The sequence below is a fragment of the Sphaeramia orbicularis genome, chromosome 14 (assembly GCF_902148855.1).
Source record: "Sphaeramia orbicularis chromosome 14, fSphaOr1.1, whole genome shotgun sequence".
Classification (NCBI taxonomy): domain Eukaryota; kingdom Metazoa; phylum Chordata; class Actinopteri; order Kurtiformes; family Apogonidae; genus Sphaeramia; species Sphaeramia orbicularis.
This window is the reverse complement of record NC_043970.1, coordinates 34116635-34144009: the sequence shown is the minus strand read 5'-3', so window position 1 is coordinate 34144009 and position 27375 is coordinate 34116635. Positions and strand designations below refer to the sequence as shown.

Below are 27375 nucleotides of genomic sequence, written 5' to 3'. Positions count from 1 at the left end.
AATATCAACGCTACTTCTGTTGTGGAACATGTTTTTAAAATACATAGTACACAAATTCATACACAATTGACAAAATTTCTCAAATATATGGACATATGTGCACGTTTTTGAGACTGGGAAAACAAGTAAGTTGAAATCAGACGTTAAAAAAAACTCATTTTTTGAGCCTTTAGGTGGCGCCACAGTGTCACGTTTAGGCTTTATTTTTTGGAGGAGTTAACTGTCGTCATCCATTCTTCAGCGCTAAAAGACCTCAATTTTTTTCATCGATAGATCTCTTTAACCAAACTTCACTAAAACACAAAATACCATTTGTACGTATAAGGCCTACTATTACCCACATCATCAAAATACATACAGTACAGTATTTTGATGTAACAGGGCAACTGTATCAATGCCTCTGAGGATTTGTGAGGGTGTGATGTGAATAATGGCTCTGCTGATGCAACAAGTTGCTATACAAAACTAAGCAACACATCACTATCATGGCTCTGACATTATTATTATTATTATTATTATTATTATTAATAATAATAATAATAATAATAATAATAATAATAATAATAATGAACTATTGACTATGGTGAAAACTATAAATTAATCCTCATTTTGGTAACAAAACAAATGCTTTAAAGGTGACAATTAGGGATTCATCAGAAACATAGTATTGGTGTCAGGGAGACGGCCTCTTCCATGAACTTGGACAGGTTAATATACAAAGTCATTGTGGTTCGTATGTTCTGCATCTAATATATTCTATCTATCTGTTTAATGCCTTCAACTAAACAAGAGTCTTAAAGTCATACCATAAGGGGAAGATATGCAGAAGGTCCTGATGACAACCTTCTGATCTACAGTCCTGAAATGCAGAAAAGGTGGCATCATATACGGTAACAAGGTAATGAAATTAAGAAGTAAAGTGTAGCCCATCAGCAAGAGGAAGATACAAAAAAAAGGAAGTGAAAAGATCATTTGTTTTGTCTGGATTATATTTGATACTTCGCTATTTGTTTTTTGTTTTTTTGTTTGTTTGTTTTTTAAGTAAATATCTGTTATAAGTAGTTTAGAAACAAATTCATTTTGAAGACCTGCTTGCCTCTTCTCAGCTTCTTTTGAGGTTTTTCATGTTTCAGTGCAAGACACTGAGATGAAGTTTGATGCTATGGAATAAAATTGTGGCCCCACTGTGTTAGGACTAGATTGGCGCCCTGCAGAAAGCCCAGAGTATCGGCAAAGATCATCTGAGGGGTTGCAAGATGCCTCCATTTACGGCAGTCTTGCTAGGGATCTTAGAGGTTTACATGATCAGACCCAGAGTCAAGACTCTCCATTTGATGATCACAGCTATACTAACCACGAAAACTCTTTTTGGGAAAGGCTTGGAGTCAAGAGAGGAAACTTACAGGCTGAAATCTGCAGGCCCCATAGAACCTACCTGAAATCCCTATTGTTAAGATGAAAACTGTAATAATTCAAGAATGTCATCATGACAGGCCTTTTATACCAGTTAACTGTGAAAACTGAAATCTCTCCAATGGTGCTGGAGAAGAGTGACAGGAGGAATGTGAGGAGTATGTTCTTAAAAATAGTCCTTTGGTTATCTGCCAGGTTATGTCAACATCCAATGGTAATATAAGAGGATTTTGTTGAGGAGTGTTAAATGTGAGTTTTACTACATTGTAGAAAAATGTCAGCTGCAGTTTATAAGGCATCTTTTGGCAAACTATGAGGCTGTTTCATTACCAACATCATAAATTCCTGAAAAGGGGTCAAACCATGGATTTGGTCATTCTGTCTTTATTGGGGGGGGGGGGGGGGGGGGGGGGGGGGCGGCATTGTGACAGCTTGATAAAAGCATTGGAGACCACACCAGAAAATTTGAGAATGACAATTCATAATCCTCAGTAATCCTGAAGTGCAGGCAGTTGCACCTAACCAGATAGATCCACAGCAGGGCCCTCTGCTAACTCTCCATAATCAAGATCTTTAGGAAACTCCCAATAATGAAGCAAAAGTCTTAAAGCAGCTGCTACAAGAGCACTGAAATGAACCAGAGCTATAGTTATGAGATAGAGACTTTGAGCTACTCCAAGTGGGTGAGATTACTGACAGTATACCTCATACCGCAGAGGAACCACCCTATACTGGAGCTGATATGTTGAATACTGTCAAATGACAGCACTCTGGTTATCAGAGCCAAAAACAAATCATTTAACATTGAATCCAAATTTGATCCATTGTAGCTAAGAGATCAACCAAGTGACAGGAGAGAAGACAAATAGTCTTCCTCCTGTTTGTTACACCAGTGAAGAATATCCCTTCACACTAAATATTGACTTTTCCCCACCTTTACAAGGAGACAGACAAGTTTCTGCTGAACAAATATTGCAAAATGATCTGAGTAAATATCCAGGAAGCTACAGTGAAGTGCATGCATGCATTGTAATTCCCTCCCACAAGCAGGTATTCCCAGAACAAGGTCTAGCTAAACTTTGGAAAGATGCACACATCAATATAGGATTTTTTTTTTTTTTTTTTTTTTTTTTTTTTTTAGAGGAGTGAATAGACATGGCCATGATAAATAATGCATCCTGACATTCCATCAACAGGACAATGTACAGTGGTGAGTGTATCCACCCCTCCCTGTCCTGCTCCAAAGAAAACACACAGTTGCAGGCTCCTCTCACATAGCTGTTGAATGCAGTCCTTACTCCAACACAAGCAGGTACTTCTCCTCTGTGTCCCAATTTCAACATGCTGCATTCTGACATCTATTAATACTTAAAACACAATGTGACACACAAAAAGCAAAAGTGGCAAACAATTGTTAGCCAGATGTCTAATCTCTGGAACAGACATATGAGCTCTGCAGCATCCTACAGACACTATGTTTTCACTGAAACCCAAGACTGCAATACTTCATTTAGCTTAACAGTTTATGAAGCTGCTACTCTGATGGTAAAGACAACAAGTCATGACCCAAAACTGGAAAAAGTGAAAAGTTTAGCTAATTTAGTCACAAAGGAAAAAAAAAAAACCAATAATGTCTGCTGTGAGTTATAGAATTTAGGAGACATTCAGGACAGAGAAGGGTGAACATACTTTAAACTACTGCAGGGACTAAGCTCAAGTAGTCACCCCTCTCCACAAATGCCCAGGTCAGATGCAGATCTAAACTTAACTACTAAGAAGTGGAGTCACGGAGGAAGCTGAGAGAAACTGCTCGTAGACTTAGAAAAGAGACACTGGGGCACAGGAGTTGATGTGTTCTGTAAGATTAAGAATGACAGAGCCTTAATACAGCAAACAGCCAGTGAAACTCAAGAATGAGGAAGTAAAATTCACTCATTTGGAACAAGTTCTCAGGTTTTATCCAGCTGTTAGAGAGATGGTAGGCATCCATCCAGTGAACTTTCATACTCCTTATCCAGGGAGGAAATAAATAAATAAAGAAACTGCAAAGGGGTCACAAACATTACTCTCCCTCTGGCAAAAGTGGCAACAAATTCTAAAGGATCCTCTGATTAAGTTTCATGTGATAGGGCAGACAGTACCAAAGCTCAAGCCATAAAACGCAGACAAGCTGGTATCAGATTGGTACTTACTCACTAATGCCAACTAGCAAGGCCCAGATGAGGAAGCACACTAGAGCTTTAGTGTAATGAAAAGGAACAAAACAGTTTCACAGGCCAGTGTGAGGGCTCAGCTCAGACAGCCAAAGTGACCACTAGTTTAGAGAGTGTCATTCACATAAGAAGCGAGGAGTGATGAAACTTCATGTTGTAATAAATTGCTACTACTGTCATTGTGCAGGGGTTGAAGAAGTAAAAATCCGGGAAAGATTTTACTGACACTAAAGGAAACCACTCTCACATGCAGAGGGGTGGGGATTATTACTGAGACTTCCAGGTCAATGGCAATACACTAGAATACTTCTTCCTACTACTTTTCGACCATGCAAAATTCAGACTTGTATGTACTTGAAGATAGATTCTGTTCATTTAATGTTATTTTGTTTTTATCTTAATTTGCTTTGTTTTGTTTTATTTTGTTTCTTTGCATGTTCAAGATAAATAAATAAATAAATAAATAGACTGGTTGAAAGAAATCTGAAAAGTCATACTAATAACAATGACTATTTGCATCAAAGAAACTGAGAAGTTGTTGCACCAGCCCAAAAGAGACACAAATGGTCACACATTTAAGGTTTGACTGTCCTCATCCCCAGAGAGTGGGAGGAAGAAGATGACATCATATGACCGTGAATTTGAAGCAACTTGGTGACAGAAGTACATTTGTAGCTATGTCGGAGTGGCAACTGCATGATTGGAAGAACTTAACTTTTACGTGCCAAATGTCCTAATATTCTCAGTCACAGTCTGTTGATGCTGTGAGTTATGTGCTTATGAGTGTTCAAAGGGAATAAGATGGAGCACAGCCTTTGTGTTGTAAGATGGTGTGAACACTTTAGCAAAGATATTACAGTTCCATTTCAGCCTAGGGCAATGCTCAGTAAAATGTGCTTCCTGATTGTGGGGGGTTGTACTGGGTCATCTTGGGCCATGTGGCCTCAACAGGCCAAACTGTAGCTTTTTGCTTTGGAGATTTCATACTAACACAGCCAAATATCAAAACACTGAGAACAGCTCATAGGTAGTTGAGTTCTGGAAGAAACTGGGGTGACAGCTCTTTGGTCTGAGTCTCATACATATCACACAAATACATAATCAAAAGAGCTGTAGAAAATACAATGGACTGGAGAGTTAAAGATGCTCCTTCAGACTGGGGTGATAGAAAAACCAGAAAATAAAAACACAATATTGAGAATTCTTCCCTCTAATCTTATCATGTTGGGAAAATTTGACCTAGTTCATTCACAGACTCAGCTACAGGCCAATTCAAAGGCACTACAGGAGGAGGAGTTTGTAAATGAAGGCTGTGAGGGAGGGGGCTGTGGAGGTTTAGGCCCAAACTGTAGAACTGCTATATGAAGCTTGAGAATGTTGCTGGAATCCACAAAACAGAGAATTTATACAAGAGTCAAAATACAGCCAAGGTCACTGGATGAATTACAGTATTGAAACTATTTTAATGAAAAGTTACTTAAGACCAGTTGAAACTAATCTCCAAAAAATTTCCAGATTCACATGAAAATATGTGCAAATGGTTAAATGGACAAAGGTAGCAGGTCCAGAAGCTGTGGTATTGGTCTGTGCTGTCTGCTATAATGAATTTTGTCTTGGAGTAGGATTGAAACTGATGTTCACACACTGAAAACTTAAATAAATATGAACACATTGAGGATGGCGTCAGGTGGTAAAAAAACAACTAGGTGAATGAAGGTATCTTGGAACCTCCTGACTGTAGGACCAGGGAACATCTAAACTCTGACTGTTTGGTGATAATCACATCATGTTAACTGTTCTATTCTAAAAGATGATAGAATAATAATGATTATTATGGAAAATAAAAATCAATTGATTGAAAATCTTGTACAAATTATGAATCTATGATGATAAGACTACTACTCCAGGTCTGTTCATTATTTTCTCATCTGCACTCATTGTTTGTGTTCTATCTTTAGGAGAGGATAATTAAAAATAAAGGACCCTGATCCAGAATTAGATACAGACACTTTAATCAGTGGTGGTCGGTCAATTGAGAATCAAAATCCTCTTCAGGTTTGGAAGAAACCCCTCCTTGTCCTTGGATGATTATTTTTATATTTGATCTTAAGGCTGCAGGCACTGAAATCACAGGGGAAAAAACACTGGAATCTCCTCTCCACATCAAAAGAGTAAGCTTCAGTGTTACACAGAATAGACAGACTAGAGCAGTAGAGTCACATCCAGGTCAGATCTGACTAAATGTGATCAGCTATTGGTAATTACAGCTTTCAGTCATGTTTCAGCCAACACACCTGTCTAAGAACACCTGTAATTAGCCAGAACCCTGCATCACAGAAAACACAAGAAGGACTAGACTGAGAGGACAAAAGGTATAGAAAACATAGAACTGATTTTTATTTTTAGAAAACCTCAACCTCTAGAGGGGAGGACTGAACCTGTGGTGTGTCCATTCTCTTAGGTCATATTTACTCCTTTTTGCCCCTCTCTCCTCTCTCAACCAACATTTTTATCAAAACAAACCTTTAGCCTGTGAGTTTGAAGAACCTCTTGCCTCTGCTGAAATGTCCCCAAACATCCATTGCTATGGGAAACTTGCCTGCTGGGATAAAGCATGCTGTGCTTTGTCACCATAGCAACAGCATGAGGAGGAGGCCCAGAGGGAGCACATGGTACAAAACCCGGAGAAAGAGAAAGAGAAGTAGAGAAAGAAAGAACAAAAGAAAAGGCAGATGACTGATGAGTCTGCACTTTTTATATGTCAATGTGGTATAACACTAACAAGAAATTTGTCAGGTGTAATTACACACATAAACAAAACAAAACAGTAGAGCTCAGTGATTCACTATAGAGCTACAGAAGCAGTAAATACAAAAACCAGAATGGTGAATATTTTTCAGTTAAGTTTTGTCTTTATTTTTAGTTTTGTCTTCATGTTTTTGCTGACCTTTAAGTACTTTATTTCTGTGGGCGTGTTACTTTACAATGTAATGATGCTAAACGTGTAATGAACACCCACAGAGCATTCAGCAAATAACATAACATTTTGTTCTCTTTGCGGTAGAATTTGCATATGGAATGGTTGCGTTCCATATAGATGTATTAGTACCTCATTTTTAACAAAACAAAATAACAGGGCAGCTTAACCATTCACTATAAAGCTATACAAGTAGTAAAGCAGAAACCAGGATGGAACATATTTTTTAGTCAAGCTTTGTTATTTATCTTCATTTTTATGGTCATGATTTTTTTTTTTTTGTGGGCGTGTAGTTCTGCAGTAGGTCTATTTTCTTATCATATAATAAAGCAAAGCATGTAACAAACACCCACACAACATTCAACAAACACCATGTTAAATGTTTTGTTCTCTTTTCAGTAGAGTTTACGCATTTATGCATTGCATATGTATTAGTATATCAGTTTTAAAGACAAAAATGCTTTCACAGAATGTCCTGACAGTAACATGAATGCTTTATAATATGAAGATAGAATGAAGACCTCTGCATAACTGCCACTTCTACTTCCCCTCATGCACACATTTTCCCAAGGCATCTGTCTCACCTACAAATCTTAGCCCACGATGCACACATTTATTTAGAGGTATGATGTAAATGCTCAGGTTTCAGAAAGCTGTTAGTCCTCCAAAGTCAAAGAGCCTTTTCTTTCTTTATATCATACATGTTTTAAGCAACTGATAAACAAAAATTTTTCCTTAAAAAGTAAACAGCCTTCCTGGAAAGCACTGTCCTGGTATGCTCTTTTCAATATCCTAATACAAAAAGAGCATTTAAACAAGATTTTTGGATGATATCAAAATATTTCTGTCTAATTAGTCGATATCTTAATCTTTCACAAGACCTCCAATTTATCTGTATTTACAGACATAAATAGCTTGAGAACTCATTAAGTCATAAAACACAGCTCAAAGCTCCCTGATAAACAGTAGGATTATCAGGACACTCTCACAGAGGAAAGGAATGTCCAAAACAGGCACATCCTGACATAAACCAGCTCATACTTCACTATTGATTTTACTGTGTTAATAGAACAAAATAGAAGAGCCTTTATTGTCATTGTGTGTACAATGAAATTAGGATTATAATAAACACAATGATAAAGATATTTTATTCCTACCAACAATATGGTATGTAGCTCAAGAAAAATATTTTGACAAGGATCACAAAGATTGGAAATAAGAGATGACAAAGTACTCAAGTCTATTGTAAAGTCTTCAAGTCTTTTATGCAGTTAAAGATTTTTCACTATTTGTCATCTGTGAGAGCTCAGGCCATGTTTAGTTTTGGCTCAGTTACTGAGATATATCTAATATCTAATATCTAAACTCCACAGCTTCAGCCAACACAGTCCCTCCATAATAAGCCAATATCAGAAATGATAATCACTTACTAAAATAATGTACGCTGCCAGTTACACTTCACATGAATCACAATTGCTCCAGGATTAAGTTTAGCAGAATGTATTTTTTAAGGGCACAAATTTCTAGTGAAGTTTCAGGCCAACAGCTGCAATATGGCTTAAGGTTCTACATTGTCTATGCAAACAGTCACAGAACATTTTACCAAAAGGTATAGTAAGACTATTTTTCAATTTGCCATTAAATTATATTGATGTTGACACATGTGCACTAATACATTAATTTCAAACTATATGAAATGATCTAGAAACATAATTTCAGGTTTGGAAATAACAGGAAAAGTTATAAAAACAAATACAGATACACAGTAGGGACTGAATGTATTTCCTCCTTGAGACTAGCATACATGGAATACAACAGAATAAATACTTATTCTTGCAATGTATGTGTGAATTTTTGTTTTGTATTTTAAGAATTTCAGTCCAAAAACAGCCAGATGTAACTTGAATCACACACATTGTTATCAATTAGTGTATATTTCTGCACTGTATATTTTACTGCTTGAGTATTTTATATTTGGGTTCCACAGATTGAGCAAATTTATTGTCTCCTATAGTGTAATTCTTAAATCTAGGCCTGCTGTCTAATTGTATTTCCTTTAAACTTTCCTTTTTCATATTATGATTAATTGCTAATGTATACAACCTCATTGACACTTGCCTCTGGATGTGTTATGATAGTTTATCTGCTTTACACAACTTTACAGTCCATCAGTCATTATAGGTTAAAAAATCATTGATAACCTGACATCTTGCCTTCGAATGGGTTTCTATCTGGTGCTTGTAGTTGGACTTTGCTGTTTGATCATCATCTTGTTTGTGTTGTATGTGCTACCTGTCAACTTCACGTGTTTCTGCTGGAAAGAGAAGTTGACTTTCAGATATGAAAGTGACATTTGTGGATGTGACGGAGCAATGACCTTATTTTATTGTGTTGTCTTTGATTGTCATGCTCTTCTGTGTGACTGTTTTATCAAACATGTCGCAACACTTCATCAAAACATTGTTGAAAGTTTCCAATTGTTATTGATGTCAGTGGTGGTAAGGTCTGGGTCACTATGGTCCTGTGGTTACATTTACCATTGTCCAACAAATCTGTCCATATAGGCCCTGTCCTTAAAAGACAACTAAAAAGCAACTTTTGCAAGGGTGCTGGTGTGCATCATTTGTGGAAAAACTACAATTAATTTTAAATGAAAAACCACTGAAGGACAATGAGTGGAAACACATATTTCACAATGGATATGTTACAATTTTACATTGTTACATTTTAAAATAATAATAAAAAAAGGCCTCCAGGGGAATCAGTAATTGTGATTTTATAATATAGGTCCTTTTCCTTATATCAGAAAAGAAAAAATAAGAAAAAATTAATAAAAATGATTTGATATATCACCCAGTTGATGCACCCCTTTGAATGTCATTTCACTGGTGTTGAGTCCAATTCACTTTGCTAAGTTTAGGTGTTGTGAATGAAACACTGGCTTTCTGTGTTCTGTGCTGATCTGTGTGTGCCTTGGATGGTGAGTACATATGGAAACAAAAATATAGTTAATTTAAGTGCTTTGACAAACTGTGAGTTTAGAACATAGACTGCATTTATATACCATTATAGCACGCTAGTCGTTAGCACGCTAGTGGTTAGCAATCTAGCATTAAACTTAGCAACAAAACAATATAAAACTTTAGGAATAAAAAGAAAACAGTGGTACAGTCATCATCTATTATTTTAAATATCAGTATTTGAGCTGGCTAAGAATTTCAGGACAAGTACATCTCTATTTAATTGCGTGTTTGCTAGCTTCATAGCTAAGCAGAACAATGTCACAGATGTGACTCTGCGGTTGTTGTTATCAGGACGTTAATTTAGCTTAGCATGAGCAGAGCCTTCGATATAAATAGAGTCGCGACACTTCCATAGACTCCTGTTGTAAAAAAAAAAAAAAAAAAATGGCGGACGACATATGTACCTACTTCCAGGTTATGGAGGGGCTTGGTAGTTCTTACATTGAGTGTAACGCCAACACATTCATTTCTGTTGCATCTGATCTAGCAATTCCAGCGCTAATTTAATAAGATATATTCATCTTTCAAATTGTCGAGTATATTTGCTGTATTAGCGGACATTTTTGTTGTACATGCGGTTTTCCTTGGTATGTGTTTTAGTGTTATGTTGGATTTTCAGCCGTAACCCTATAGTTAGCTAGCTTGACTTGGCCAGCTTTTGAGATTTAACCTCTATAACCACAAATTATGGAGTTTTTAAGATAAAGTAACGTTAGTACAAATTTTGTTCTCAGTGACTTTTATTTTAGTTGTTTTGCCAAACCTGGTGGTGTTTGGTTAAGTTTGTCAGCTGAGGTAATATGCTAATTAACCCTTAGCACTGAGACACTATTAGGTTTGAATCTGTGGTCTGTTTTATCACTGTGTGTTGTGTCCTGTTGTTTTATGCATATTTATGTTACTTGATTAACCTGTTTCTATCTTATGATTTAATCATGCTTTTAGATGTAAAGCACTTTGGGCTTCTTTATGTTGTTGTAAAGTGCTATATAAATAAACTTTGATTTGATAATTAGGAGGTGAGTTGCTGTAGAGCTGAGCTCTGCCAATAAAAGTTCATTAAAGTTATTATTAATGAGTTAAAGACAGTGAAACTTCTGTAACTTGTTTGTAATATCCGACTCATCCTATAAGAATTCTGTTGAGTTTTGAGTTTGTTAATGTTGAGTTTTTAATGAGTTAAGCGTCCGTGCTAACGCTAACATTCTAAGTTAGCTACTATGCTATCTGCTGGTTAATGCCTTATTGTGTGTCATCAGAGCAGAGCTTGGCAGGCACACAGTGTCCACACAGCTAACTACTGTTTTCTGCTTGTACCACAGTCCTATAATAGTAAAACTTAAAATGGTAAATTGTCTATCGTCTTATGAGTAGAGTACAATTGCAGAATGAATAAACTTGTAAAGTTAGCGCCACTCACTGAAGTAGCCTACCCAAGCTAACACGAACCTTTCCCCAAAAAATTAAGCTTTCTAAGTAATAAATGCAGTCCTTTCAGTGGTCAACCCCACTACTCAAAAGTATAACACACATAACAATACATACAGTAGTGACACAACGGTTGTGTGTGGTTTATTTTGGCAAACATCAACCACGTGAGCGACGTCATCGAAGCGTGTCGTAACTCTATATATGGCACTGAGTATGAGCAGCTAGCTTACCTTGTCACAAAAATAACCAGAAAAGCACTCGGAGAGCACAGACCTCCACCAAGGCAGATCAGTGCGCCCCCCTCCCCCCCATCACCACCAAAATTTAATCATTTGTTCCTTGTGCCAGTATCAACATTTCCTGAAAATTTCATCTAAATCCATCCATAACTTTTTGAGTTATCTTGCACATGGACAGACAGACAAACCAACGCTGGCAAAAACATGACCTCCTTGGTGGAGGTAACAAACTACCAAATAAAGTTTTTTCCTTGCAGAATCAAAGAAGAATCTGACAAGAGTTTTATGGGAGATAATTTGCTAGATTTGTTTCATAGTTGGTCACTTTATGGAGTCTATAGTTGCTGTCAGGCTGCCACCTGAAGTTGATTGAAATCAAAACTCAGCCAAATAAATGTCATATAACAATAACCTTCTATAAAATCATAAGCTGACACAACACAGATTTACATGTTGGGATATAACACATCACAACAGTGGTTTTCAGAAGTATAGTGTAGGGTTTGGACAATGTTAAGCCAACTGTTTCCCTCTGCTTCCAATGCTTTTGTTAAACATTTGGTAAACACTGAACAGATATGAGGTTTTCATTCATTTTCTCTTGTGGTCATTGCCAAGAATGCTCGAAAGATTATTCCCAGAATGATAAACTATGCTTTTACACAGTGTTTTAAATTATTCTCACCCAAATTATAAAAGCAAAACCCACTTATACAAATAATTCTTAAGATGTACAACAATTAGATTGTGTAACTACAGTAGCTAGATTTATTAAAGTATCCTGTGTCCTCAACTATATTTACACTATACAAACTTAGCTGTAAACATATACTGCAAACTTTCACATTTGTCAATGAGTCGGTCAAATTCCACTCCGTGTGACCAACCTCGATCATGGTCCTTCGAGATTACAGAGAACAGCAAGGTTTACGTATGGGCAAGTATTCCTTGTGTTTTTGAGACCTGAATCTGTTTACACTATCTCATAGACTGTAGGGACTGAGTTCCCTTTATGGCACAAAATGCACATTTCCATAATGCAAGTCATTAAATTAAAGGACGGAGACTTGTGTTCTTTTAGATTAGGATTAAATGTGTGACAGGAAACTGATCTGTGAGCAGTGAGGGTGGAACGGGGCATTCAGAGCTGATAAAGGATCTCCTACTCTACGTTATGTACAGATAAGGCTGTAAAATGTTTTTACATCATGGTTCAAAACTCTCATTTAAACCAAGGATAATATCAAACAGTGAGCACAGCCTGATTTATGCTTTTGGCTCATATTTGTAGCAAAGCCAACAGAGACACTTTATAGTGTAGTATAGTGAGTTTTGATCATTTATTTTTGATATTTTATCGTGAATGTTGGATAAGAATAATAACACTACTAGAAGAGCATTTAAGCCATTTTAGACAAAAAACACTCAAAACAAGTAGATTCTCTTTTCAGCATAGTTTTGCTCCGGCTTATAATTTTTTTTCTTATTGACAAGCAAAATTCATGTCTTCCATTCCCATTTATCACAGCATTCATGTTAAAAAATGTGAGGAATTTGTTATGATTTTAACTGTATGAATATGAGTGAGTTTGTCTATTCGGCTAAGAGACATTTTGTCAAATAGACTTACTCCACTGTTTTTTTCCCCAAACTGTCTAGAGGACTAAAAGGTCAGATTGCAAAATACATTTCATCAGCTATTGTGTTGATCTTAAACTGCTGTATTCAGGATCAGTTTAAGCAGAACAGACACAAAGGACTTCAAACAAGATGGGAAAAAAGAAAAAAGTGCCAAAAAACAAAAAGAGAAAAAAGAGGCCAGAAAACATAAATAACTAAAACAGTATAAAAGATAAAGTTAATCACAAAAAACTAAAAGCTGACGATGATACTCAAGTAAATCAGTCAACATTTGCTGTAATTTATTGTGTCAAAGTGATGCAAAATATTTGTTTGTTGTTTTAAAGTGGGAGCTGGTTTAACCTCACCATATGTCATTTTTTAGTCAATAAGTGCAACTGGTCTTAACAATAGAAACAGCTTTCTGTTCCTTGTTCCTCTTGACATTTACCTTGGAGTAATGTTAATTGAATGTCTCTGTGTTCTCTTTTTTTATTGCATGGTTCTCGGACAATCTAGCCTTCACTGTTAATTCCGTTTTTTGTTTTTTTTTTCCTTTACTGGCGGGTTTCGATGATGTAGCCAAAAGACAAACATTTCTGATACCGCATCAGGTTTGTGTCAGCTGAAGCTCACCTGCCACACCTGGAAATCACAATTGACTCAGGTTAGGTGCTTTTAACCATGGTTAAACAAAGAACCTCCTTAAGCCCCACCCAACGTCAAGCTTTTTACAGTGTTTGATTTAGACCGATGCTTATTTGCTCCAGTAGCACATTTTTGTGATGTAAGTATTTTAAGGGATATTAATAGGGTTAAAAAATGTAAAACAACTTGTACAAGGAAACTTCATTTTTAATGTGACTTTTATTGAAATTTGGAGCAATCAAAACATTTTGAATTATGAATAATTTGTTGGTTGAACATTTGTAAATATGATCTGAGATAATGTGGTTAAACAGTCAAAATCTGATTAAAAGCAACTGAAGATAAATAAAACATATAGTGTATTTGTAACTTCATAGTAACATCCTGCTGCTTATCAGAAAACAAATATCCTATTATTGTAGGGTGTCATCTACCCAAAACACACACTTACAGGTCTTTTAAAGTTGTTGAAACAGTTGTTTAAAACTTCACATGAAAGAAAACACGCAAAATGTGGAAAAATTAAGAGATACAATTTAAAGCACAGTATCAGAGAATATATGGGTTACAAATACAATATAAGTACATTTTATTACAGAAATACAAAATAAATTTACACATTAACAGTAACTTTTTGTCCAAACTGAAAAAAATGACCTCAAACTGTGAAACTGTAAGGAAGAAAAAAAAGTTTTTTTCCTGAGGCCATATCATGAAGCCATCTACAGTTTCAGTCTCAGCAGAAACTTTCCTAAGCAAATAATACATGCAAAACACACATACACACGCACACTCACTTACACACTGAACAATCACACAACCAAATCCATGTAAAATGAGAGCTGGCTCTTCCTTGTCATTGTTAGTGAAATGACACACAGCATTTTAACTGAAAGTTTCAGTGAAACAGGACACCAGCAAGCCAAAAGCTAATTATAGAGCAGCACACACGGAAAAAGCAGGTGTTTTCTTAAATACACGTAATGCCACAGAAATGAATACAAAATTTACATAGGAAAATAGGCATTAAATCAAGGATCTAAAACAAGAAACACTTAAGGAATTAATGCACAGCAATTGTTTTAAAACTATAGCAATAAACACCTCAGATGAAGCAAAGAGATCAATATTTACACATACATCCCTTCAACTCGGAGTCTTTTCGTGGGTTTCACCCCATCGTTTCAGACAGCAAGAATAACACACACACAGAACTTATGTGCAAAAAAACAAGATACACTTTAAATATCTGATGTTCCAGATCATTTTTTCAGCCTCCTTGTTCACTCATACATAATCCTTCCTGTCGTATCCTCCACCGCTGGTGCTGCGGGGGGCAGAATAAGCCATTCTTGGTGGCTTATACTTCTTTTCTTTTGGCGGGCAGCTGGCACACAGCATCGCTCCACCAATAAGGAGCAAGGCGGCGGCTCCCCAGCCGATGTAGAGTGAGGCCCCCAGCTCCCTCTTCGTAGCAGATGGCACAATGGGGTTGTAGAAATCTCGGATGGTGACGCTGGCAGTCCAGGATACAGGGATGAGGACCAAAAGGCCAGCAAGGACAAAGAGGACTCCTGCCACAATCATCACTCTAGCCTTGGATGCCTCGTCTTCGATGCAGTTGGTGCATTTGGCCCCAACAATAGAGATCATGATGCCGAGCACCCCCAGTATGATGGAGATGATGGTCATCGCTCTGGATGCCTGCAGCTCTGAAGGCAAGGCCAGCATGGAGTCGTAAACTTTACACTGCATCTGGCCTGTGCTCTGTGTGACACAGTTCATCCATAAACCCTCCCAGACGTTCTGAGCGGTGATGATGTTGGCTCCAATGAAGGCTGAAACCCTCCACATTGGCAGGGCACATGTCACTATTGCAATGATGAAACCTAGGGCTCCAAGGGAAATGCCCACGATCTCCATACCCATCGACATGCTGGCTTATTGTCTCTTCTCTTCTCAGACACAAAACTCAGTAGGAGGCAAACAAAACCACTTCAGATCCAGGTAAAGAAGCTCCTCCTCTGTTGTTCAGGTGTTCTTGTTAAGTGTGAGCACCTATGAGAGGGTGTGATGTAGCTAAGAGATGCTGCCACGGAAACAGAGATCCTTTATACCTCAGGGGAGTCAGTTGAGGAAGGAGGAGGAGTCCCCCAGTGGTGATGTCAGCAAGAGGTTGTCTTCACAAAAACAGCACCTGTGCACACACAGTGGAGGAGGAGGAGGGGGAGGAAAGGGAGGAGGAGGAGGAGGAGGAGGAGGAGGAGGGGGGGGGGGGCAGCAGATGTGATGGAGGGAGGGTTTGTGTGGTTGGTGGAATTTTGGAGAACTCTGTTTTAACATTCAAGAAAAACTAACCCTTTTCAAAAGCTATGTTTTCCTCCTGGCTTTCTCTGGGATCTATCTAAGTAAATGTAGATACCGAAACCCTAAAATGAAGAAATAACACAAATGAGATCAATATTTTCAAGTTTTGTTGTTTTTATTAGCTAAAAATTATTCCTTTTTACATCAGCAATCACCTCTGACCAGGTACAGTGATTACATACTGAGTCCCAGTTACAGTTTATCATCAAGAATACTGTAAATCACATTGTCACTATCAGAAGATGTAAAAAAAACAAACAAAACAAAACATTTTATTTCAATTTTATGAGCAACATTGTAGTAACAGATAGGCTAGTTCCTGCAGTGGAGACAGTATTGACAAATCTCAGTGTACACTTACAGATTACTGTACCATTGACCTATGCCCTTCCACCACATCCTATAAAAAGTGGAGCAGTATTTTTCTCATAATCTTGACAGACAAGCAGTAACGGAAGCATAACCTCTTCAACAGAGGTAATGGAAGTCCAATCACTTAAATCAGTGAGCCTTTTGTTTTTCATAAAAACAAAAGACACGTAGAGACAGGAAAACATCAAATGTGCCACTAGAATGGATCTAAAAAACCATAGGTGTTAATCTAACTTAAGATCTGGTAACTCAAGTTGATAATCCTCATACTCAAACTTGAAACATTCTGTAAACCCTCCTGCCCTGTGGATAAAGACATCCTGGAATGTGTTACCTGACTGAGTTCCTATATAACGAACATGTTCGCTGACTCATTTTCACAGCAGAGAACAGAGATGCAGCTTCTCCCTCTGGCTACCGAATAGTTTGTTGTGGGTAAGCATAGAAACACCAACAAGCACACACTGTAAATCCACACTCAGAATATAAGAAGAGCTCTTCTAATTTGGTTTCTCTCTGCTTCCAAACATGTTGCTTTCTTTAACAGACATAATTCACTGTTAGGAAAACAATCCCAAAGCTCAGCTGGAAACTGGAAAAACTGCACCCAGAACAAATATGGCCTGAGAGTAAACATTATAGGCCAATTGTCAAACACCTTCAGTTTACAGACAGTGTGATCGTCCCAGTATCGGTTAAACCAATGTGATATCATGACTCGCATAAATGTACACGCCACTTTTAATTGCTGTGTTATCTGTATGCATTGTAAGCTTTCCGCATGTATGTTCATGCCGTTATTAGCCCCCTGTCCAACCTGAATCAATGCGTCAAATACCACCCACTGAAGGTTAGGGTTAGGGTTACACTGTAAAACCAGATAAGTTGAGTTTACTTTAAAAATGTGAGTAAACCGGTTACCTTAAAAAATTTAAGTAATGAAAACTTGAGTGTATTAAACTTAAATGCTTGATTTGAATGGAATTGCTATTTTAAGTACAACACACTAAATTCCAAGTTAATTTAACTTAAAATTTGTTCCAATTTCTGTTGCTTTGTATAATCATTAGCTTAATATCATCAGGTCATTGCACACATATCCAAGTTAGTTTAAATTTGAATCTTTTGCAAAATACATTACTTTTTATAATTGTTTAAATTCATATCCTGTAACTTCGGTAGAAGTTAAGTAGGAAAACAACTCACTGCAATTTGCCGGTGTGGTCTGCATTTTTTATTTGGCAAGGTTTCAACATGTAATCTACTTCAACACAATTGGAGATGAACAGGAGAGCCATTGTTCAGCCTATGGCTCTCACTCATGGTGCAACTCTACAAAAATACAAAAACAAACACAAAAAGACCAGTATACATTGCCATACACACATTAAGTCAAAATTAACATTAACACCACAACCCCGCTGAACTCCTGCACATAAAAAGGACACATTTTCAACAACATGCCCAATACCCACAATGCAATGTAGAGATAAAAAGGTGTGGTCATGACTAAAACCTAGTGATTTAAATCCATTCAACTTAAACTTTTTCGTACTCTCAACTGTGTTTACAAATAAGTAGAATATACTTAACATTTTATAGTAATGTAATAAAACTTAAATCATTTAAGTACATTGTAATTGAGCATTTTAGTAAATACAAAGTTTGGGCTTACAGTGTATGGTTATGTGAACCACAGATCATGGTATACATTGACTCACGATTAAATTGCGTTTAATAACACGCAAACGGTCAAAAACATTTAGGTATAGCACACCAAATGCCATAAAAACTGGCATGACATCCAACGCTATTTATTGAGATCTGTCTGGCTAAACTTACTACTCTAACCAAACAATTCTAAAAGATACAGATCATTCAAAAACTAAAACAATTGAGTTTTATTGTTGCTGACATTTTGTTTCAAATATTTGATTAGAAATTTCTTTTAATATCTAGAAAACGAAGGCTTTCCTCTAATTAAAAAATTGATTTCTAAATAGCACATATTTGCCTTTAAAGTCACATGTCTGAATGCATAAGGGTGAATTAACTGAACCTGGTCATATTTATACCAGGATACAAAATTCACCCACTTTGCAAATGCAGAAAGCTACATGTGCTAAATTTTTAAAAATGTTTTTGCAGTTTTGAAGCACCTGTAAATGTAAAACTCATGGGTTCAAATGAAAAATATTCTACCTACACATGGCCTTAAGTAACAGCTCAAAACATTGAAAACATACAGATCTCATTTAAAGAATATCAAGCTCCTGGATCAGGTGTGGTTAGCACATCACATACAATTAATCTGTTATTGCTTGCTGCAGAAATGAATTATTTTTGTTGCTGTGAGAAAAAAAAGTACATACAAAAACAAAGCTGTGGGCTAAACAGTGGGGCAGTTGTGTTTGTCATTTCATCATGTTCGTCTTCATGAGTTAGTTGTGGCTATTTATGTAACAACATCAGTTTTTATATTCATAGAAGAGATAACAGCTGAAATCGGTAGGTTGTTCTCTATCAAACCCATCTGTTTTGAACAGCTGCTGTTGAACAAAAACAAGTTGTTGTCAGTATGGACACAGAGTTTGTTTACTATGTTAAATCATGTAGGTTAATATTATGGAATGACTAAGTTTTAAATGTGGAATTATAAATTTGAAGGGTCTCTTATTAAACACAAAGTACATCATTAATAGTATCATCTAGATTGTTTGGGTGACAGAAACAGGTCATATGAGGCCTATAATGTTCTGGGTGCAGAACTAACACACAGATCTTCCTGTATACACCTATCGAAACGGAGAGGAACAATTTGACTATTCAAAACAGGAAAAAAGTTGGTATCTGTGGCCCAGATACTTACAACAGACACACACACACGCACGCACACACACACACACACATACACACACACGCATACAAACACACACACACACACAGATATAAATAACACTTCCCTTTGCGTGAGATTTCAGTACAAGCGGCTGTCATGTTTTGAAGTGACTAAAATTTTTCATAAACATGCAAAATGCTTCATACTGTTTTAGAAATGTTATATTGACCCTAAACTAAGGACAGTATATCCATTATTTAAACCTTTTTTTTTTTTTAATATATAGTATTTACACATTATCTCACTCAAACTTGCTCAAAATGAGATTTTGTATTGTCACTTATTATGTTTCATATTTTTCTTGTATTTAAAAATATGGGGACAGTGCAACAGTATAAATTAGGCAAAATTAGTGTTTCACTGTAAAAAAAAATCTTTATTGCTTTGTTATTAAAATCATTTGCAGTACAGTAGGATGTTTTCAATCAGAGGAAAACATGAAAATTAATTTGACACACACATACTGTAAGTTAAAGCATGCATATATATATATATATATATATATATATATATATATATATATATATATATATATATATATATATATACACAGCATATAAAAAAGGAAAGCTTCAAACTTTGTAGAAAATAATATGACAGAATTGGAACAAATAATGAAAGTCTATCCACAAACCCAATAAAATGTTGATTTTACTTTACGTCCTTCATACTCTCTGTAGTCCCTTACGCCATTTTGACCTTACTTTGGAGCCGTACATTGGACTCCATTTCACTCAGTTGTATAATATTTCACATGTGACTTTGTATGTGATCATGACAAGAAAATACATCATTCCACTAGGGAAAAAAAGGAAGTTCATAAAGTCAGTATATTCAGTGTCCCTATTTACTACACAATAATTAACAGAATGATGCTTAATATACACTGATTGGTACAATGATGAACAGGCTTAATGGATCCAAATATCATAATAATAAATATATAAAATATGACTTTTACTCAGGCCTTTAAACTTTTCTTACCATATTTGGTCTTGTATTTTAAAAGGTTATGACTGCTTTTGACCAATGGTAATTGTAAACAGTGTCATAAAACAACTCTAAAGCACATCCAAATCTATTTTTACATAGTATCAAAAAGCTTTTGGTCCTACATGTTCACAAGGAACTTCCCCACAACAGCTGGATTAGCTCTCTGCATATTTGTGGTGAGCAACTGAGGTTTCTTATTTGGCTCTGTGTCTGAACAGATTTCATGATAATGTTCAAACAAACACGATACATTGGAAAGTGTGTTGTCCATTCTTGGTCTTTCCTCACACGTAGTCCCTTCTGTTGTAGGAGCTTTGGGCTGTGGACCTTGGAGCGGCTGAGTATGCAATGCGGCTCTGAGGATGGATGCTATATCTGGCAGGTTTATCCTCTTGTGGAGGGCAACTGCAGCACAGGATGGACCCCCCAATCAACAGTAGCGCCGCAGCAGCCCAGCCGAGATACAGCGCCGCACCAATCTCCATCTTCTGGCCGGAGGGGATGACAGGACTATAAAACTCAACAACGATGGTGTGTGCTGACCAGGAAACAGGCACAATCTGCGCCAAAGCTGCTGCGATGAATGCCCCACCAGAGGCTGCCATCACCCTGGCTTTAACACCCTCTTCCTCGATGCAGTTGGTGCATTTTGCTCCCACCGTGGCAATGAGGAGAGCTACCACCCCCACGATGATGGAGACGACAGTGAGCGCTCGGGCAGCCTGCAGGTCCTGAGGTAAGGCCAGCATGGAGTCGTAGACCTTACACTGCATCTGGCCAGTGCTCTGAAACACACAGTTCATCCACAGACCCTCCCAGTACACCTGAGCTGTGACTATGTTGGCGCCAATGAAGGCGGAGACCCTCCACATTGGCAGGGCACAGCTGACAATGCTCAGCAGCCAACCGAGCACCGACAGAGTGACTCCAACCAGTTCAAGTCCTAAAGAAACCATTGTGTACTCAGATAGGCCTCTTCTCCACAGAGACACTGTGTTTCTGGTTGTCCTTCGTTCCTTCTTTTTCAGTTCAGTTTCGGTTTACCTTTCTTTACTTGTGCTATTTCCCAAGAAAATGTCGGAGAACCTTGTTGAGACTGCTGTCTCAAACCGTTTCTTCTCTTTCCTTCCAGGTATGATTCGTCAACAAGCCGTAGCCACAGCACCTGACTCCCGAAGTGCTGACTTGTCACGCTGTGCTTCGTCCACCAACACGTCAGCTACCCTGTGTACGTGCCCGCTCAGATGTGATGTTTTTCTGCTGCTCTTAAGGAGTCGATCACGCTTATCTGTGCATCGTTTTATTACAAGGTGGTCGGGCCGTCCTAAGAGGTGACATCACTTGCTAAACCAAGCCAATCAGGTAAGTCCTGGGCATTGGCCTCATTTACCACCTGGGTGTGTGTCAGTGCACATTTGTGTGCTTCTTTCAAATGGAGAGTAATTTTATGGTTTAACCTTTTGCCCATGGTAGCTCTGGGTGTGTCTGTTTTATTGCTGTCAGTAGGTAATAAGTGGCCAAGGCAGAGCTTGTTATGTGGTTGATAGGTGACCACATGAGACTGTGGTGGATACAAACATGGATTCCCATAAATGTGTGTGTGTATTGTTTGCTTAGCATGTGACTGTTAGAGAGCGATAGAGAAAATAAAGTCAACAGGTCTACACATTGTGAATGCATATTTGACATTTTCTTTCTATCATTTTGTTAATATTTTATGATGTTTTTATAGGTTTGAGAAAAACAAGGTTGTACAGTTTTTATTGTTGTAGAACAAATAATCCCAGCTGGGTCACACAATGCGTGGGTAATCATACAGTCATGTTTGAGTTAATGGAAAACTAGGAAAGCTATATAAGAATATATTTTATAGATGTAAAGATGGCCCCTGCAAACCTATTAAATTCTCTTTAGGCTTAAAATTATGTCCAAGGGTATTTATGACTGAAACTATAATGAAAACCCCTTTCCTAATTTGTTCTACTGGACTCGAAGCCACTCATCACTAATGTAACGAGATAAGATGAAAAACACCATGAAAACCCTAAAACCAAGGATTTTTTCTCTCAATATCTTCCAACACTGACTCATTATACTTTCACTGTCAAAAGATAAACATGTGGTGTTGTGTATGTGGATTATTTTATGCAACAGGGACACTTATGTTGGGTTGAACCAAACACATAGACATTCCTTGATTTGGCATACTAGGAAAATTTGGCTGTTTTACAAGATCGACGCGCATGAGGCTAAGTAAACATGGACAGAATTTGTTCCTTTGCTCTTTTTTTATTAGTTTAGATTTTGGTCTCTGTCAGCTCATTTGAAAATGTGTGCCTGATAGCTGCTAAAGGAAACTGACCAACTGAAAATAGCACATTATGTGAAAAAAAACAAAAAAGTTTAGTAGTTTTCATTTCTGCACTGGCAGCATCCTTCCATGATAGGATTGTCCGTGTTGCTGATAGTTGGTTGGTACACACAAGAGTAAAGATAAAAATAGTAAATAAGGAAATCGTTATCCAAACTTTAAGAAGCCTTGAAGTCTTTTTAAAAGTATTATCTTTTGTGTTATCAAGTGAAGTATTAACCAAATATTCAGCTACCTTTCGGAACAGCAGAGTGATCATAAAGCTTGTCCCTGAAGCAGGTCAAATGTTTAACATTGAGCATTATTTCCAACTGCATGTAAATTAAATGACTTTATGACTTTATTACCCCACCCCCGAAGGGGAGGAAAGGGGTATAGTTTTTGGTTCGGTTTGTTTCTTTGTTTGTTTGTTTCTTTGTTTGTTAACACTCTAGCAGCAAACCTATTGGTTGAATGTATACCAAATTTGGTTTATAGATTGCCAGTGACCCAGAATAGATCTCATTATATTTTGGGAACAGTAGGTCAAAGTTTAACATTTTTATGAATTTTTCAAATCTTTTTTTTTTCTTCCCCATTTACATATAATGGGTGAAATTGCAAATGTAGGTAGCAGCAATTGTGTGAATTCTTACCAAATGTGGTTTATAGATTGAAAGTGACCCAGAATAAATGTCATTACATTTTGGGGAAAAATAGGTCAAAGTTTAAATTTTTTTAATGAATTTTAAAAATCTTGTTTTTTCCCCATTTGCTTATAATGGGTGAAAATTCTCATGTCTGTAGCAGCAAAAAAATTGGTTGAATTCATACCAAATTGACTTTATAGACTGCCAGTGACCCAGAATGGACCTCATTACATTTTGGGTACAGTAAGTCAAACTTAAATTTTTTTTGGTAAATTTTTAAAATCTTCTCATTTACCTATAAAGGACATAATATGTGCGGGGGGCGGGGTTTGTTGTGCCTGGCACCACTTGTTTACGATGATTTGATCTATAAACTACATCAAAAATGCTGTGTGCATGCGGACTGTTATATAACTGCCTGCTGACACACTTCTATACATGCACACACAATTATACTTTGATATTGGTGAAACATGTTTGCCAAAGAATGACCACGATAAGATAACACCAGATAAAAGACAGTCAATAAATAGGAGATTATCTTTAGGTTTAGGAAACAATCAACAAATCAAATATGACTATCGCAATCTTACAACAACAAATATGAAATGGCTGGATATAGCATAGTGGCTAGCATTTGGTTTTGGTTTTGGACAGATAGATGCTCAGACACTCACAATACTGATATGTAATCACCTTCCTTGTTATATTGTTATAGCTAATGTGCAACAGTGCCTGATTTACACAACTGACTGACTTGGAGTTCACAAGTCCAATATTCAGTCTCTTTGCAGGACCACAAATGAGGTTATAACCGCTGAATGTGGCCTGAATGTCCGTCCTAGTCACTATAGTCTGGAGTTTGGTGCACAGCATTTAGCATTTAGTGGGGTTTATTTTGTTTGTCTGCTGGAAATTCATTTAAGCAGTGACCCATTAAAGGATGTATGAGCTGTAAACAATATCAAAGGAGCTGATGTTCAGTGTTTGGTTTCTAATTTTAAATGACTGTACCTCATGTAATTACTAATAAAATACAAATCAGATATACATGTGAAAGATCATCAAACTTAGCTTTAACAGCATTTGTAAATAAAGCACCATAATTAATAACACACATATACAATGTTTTATTGTTGATTAATTTGACACAATCATAACCTACTATGACTTTAACCATACTAGCTAACATTGTGAAGTTTGCCTCATATTTGAAGTTTGAAGGCTGTTTGATAACATAAAACTTAACACTGATGTTTCAGCTCTTCTGTTTATGAAAAATATAGACTAAGAAGAGATATATGTCAGTTTTGAGGTCAGAGACCTGCTGTGGTGAATATTAAAGTTCTGATATACTGTAGTTATGTTAGTGCTACCAACTGCTCCACAGATATCATTCCATGGCAGTAGATTTAGTCAGTTTAAGGAGTTTCTCTTCTCTGTGAATGACGCCATTTCTCACAAGAGTTGATAAATGAGTTTCGGTTAACTGAAGGATTATCTGCTTCCTTGTTGTTTACTGTGGAGGTGTGGATGTGTGGGAGTGCTCAGCTGTATCTCCTCTCAACTGAGGAGAAAACACACAAACGATCCATCATCAAATCCAACTTGATTGCAGAGACAGTGTCCCCGAGGACTTAAGTGTGTACATCACTGGACTTATCTGATTGTTTTTTTGCCAATAGGGACAAGTGCTTCAAACATTAGCAGAAGTATGCCAGTAGCCTAAATCCGGAGATGATAAAACTCATAAAATATTCCTCCAGACCAAAACATAATATTGAGGAATGAAGTCCTAAAATTACATTTTAAAACTAATAAGTAACATACTCATGTAGCAAAATTAAACTTTATATGATCTGTATTGTTATCAACTTCCTGAATCTTGTTTGATTACTCTGTCATGATTAAAAAGACATCATATAAAAATAGGAGTTTCTAAAACGTGCCTGTCTGTGGTTGTTTAATGCCATAGAAACTGCTGACCTCATAAATGTGACACTGTCTTTACTTTAATTACCATCTCTCTCTGTATGGGGCTATTGTGGCAATATCAACATTTTATTCACGTCACACACCACTGACCCATCACCTGCTTTTTATTTTCATTTCACATTAAAATGGGGACTTCCACTGAACTCTTTTTTACTGGTCACTGATTGGAGGCGATTGTGCTCCATAACATTACTCTCAGTTACTAAGTAATGAGTCCTTTGAAAGACACAGGGAGCCTTGGATTTAACGGCTTCAGAGAGATTTATGGGCGCACAGGAACTGCAGTTTAAAGATGTTTGAACACTGGGTAATGTCGTAGTCTCAAAACTTTTCTCTCTTCACCTTTAGCCCTTCTGGTTAGATATTTGATGAGATAGTATATAGCCTATATACAAAGCAAAATTCAAGCCAAACCAACAAACTACGTAGAAACAGGACTTTTTCTTTACTTATAAAAGAAGGATTTCTTTGTGTCTGTGTCCCAATCGTATCTATTTCCTGTGTGACTTGAATATCTTTGTAAACAGTTCCAGATAAAATAAGGGCAAATTGTAAGAAATACTCTCCACACAAGCACACCCACACCTCAAAGGAAAAGTAAAATGATGGAAGTGTTTTGAAGACAGAGGCTGCTGCCCCCCTTTGGGCAGATCAGAGGATGACAGATGGATAGACCACACTTCAGAGAGTTCAACGTTGTACTTTAATATGAGCATTACAACATATATGAGTTGTAAAATCCTGACCTGTCAGATGAGTCGTATTTTAATTCACTTGTACTTACACTGACCCCATTTTTTTCTTACTTATCCCTGCTCTGCCTGCACCTCCTCCACATAAAATGCAAACCCCTTTCCTGTGAACTTCCAGAACAAAATACGTCTATTTGTGCACACTTACAATCAGCCTTCAGTCTGATCCAAAGAACACACACGGAATGAAAATAACAGGGCCCCTCTCAAAGTGACCTCAACCACTATTTCACATGCTCTCTTCATTTCTCATCCATTTATTTTGCTTCAAGCCAATTCCATTAGTTGCTTTCAGGCATTTCATTGTCTTTCACAATAGCAAAACAAGAATGGTTACATTGAAGTGGATTTCGTCACAAGACTTCGTATGTCCTTAAAACATATTTACAAGAATTTGACAATGAAAAACATATTTTTAGCCTTTGTGCTGTGCCTTGAGACTGATAAATTATCCTTCAGTACTCTTTAAAGTATTGAATGGCACTGGGCACAAAATACCTTATAGAGAGTACATGTTCCTTTTGCAGAATTCAAGGTTCAATATGTTGGATTTGCAAAATGTCATGTGCTTATATGAAGTTTTGGTTGATGTTAGCAGACTACATAGGCTAACACCTGCCTTAGTTGTCTGCATCCATGACAACAGCCTGTACTTAAATTAGATTAGATTAGATTAGATTAGATTAGATTAGATTAGATTAGATTAGATTAAACTTTATTGATCCTTTTGGAAGACCGTCAGGAAACTGAGGACTTCTATGTAAAAGTTTCAAGTTATTTTTTCCTGTGAAAATCCTCGCATTCCTCACTATCTGTCTTCAACAGTGTGTAATACCAAGCAAAACTGGGAAAACTACCAGTGTCAGACTCACTAACTTATGACACCATATGTGCATTATAATGCCTGCAGTAATATATTACACTGCAACAAAGAAAAAGGTAAAGTACAGGAAATTCCAAATTAAAAAACGAAACCAGTAATTTTCAAGTTTACTTTGATTTTTATTTCGACAGCATATTTCAGGGTTTGTGAAGTCATTTTAATTCAATGTACATTCAAACTTTCTATATTTCATATGTTTAATATTCAGTTTTGTCATTCGTCCTTATGTAACTTAAACAAAGTGTTTTGTTTTTTTTTCTTCCACTGTAAAGACAGTTTAATTGTTTCCTGTGACTTCTGCATTACATCACACATAGTCTATTAAAATGCTGTTAAGCAAAGTCACAAAGGAGAAGACCATATTTGGTCATCCTGACACTTCTGACTGAGGTTTTGTCATTCAAAGCAGACTGAATCATCAATCACCACACCTTCCTGACGCTCAAGGTGAAACTCGAGATGGCGGAACGGAAATGAAAAGGAGGGATGCAAAGAAATGGAGAAAAAAAAAAGTCACCATTATAAATTAAATGTACACATTTCAAGTATA

The 27375-nt window shown here is 36.9% G+C and overlaps 2 protein-coding genes across 2 annotated transcripts; both read right to left on the bottom strand.

The window, feature by feature from the left end:
* Window positions 1-13770: 13770 nt before the first annotated feature.
* LOC115432688 (claudin-3-like) lies at window positions 13771-15634 on the bottom strand. The gene has a single exon (XM_030153599.1). It carries the CDS (start codon window positions 15497-15499, stop codon window positions 14852-14854), a length of 648 nt encoding a protein of 215 aa, XP_030009459.1. The 5' UTR covers window positions 15500-15634; the 3' UTR covers window positions 13771-14851.
* A 4124-nt stretch (window positions 15635-19758) lies between these two features.
* Window positions 19759-21363, bottom strand: LOC115432440 (claudin-4-like). Its single transcript, XM_030153281.1, has one exon. It carries the CDS (start codon window positions 21149-21151, stop codon window positions 20480-20482), a length of 672 nt encoding a protein of 223 aa, XP_030009141.1. The 5' UTR covers window positions 21152-21363; the 3' UTR covers window positions 19759-20479.
* Window positions 21364-27375: the final 6012 nt, after the last annotated feature.

Bases quoted from the DNA above. Each gene is read 5' to 3' on its own strand.
- LOC115432688 (XM_030153599.1), bottom strand. From the start codon at position 15,499: ATGTCGATGGGTATGGAGATCGTGGGCATTTCCCTTGGAGCCCTAGGT.
- LOC115432440 (XM_030153281.1), bottom strand. From the start codon at position 21,151: ATGGTTTCTTTAGGACTTGAACTGGTTGGAGTCACTCTGTCGGTGCTC.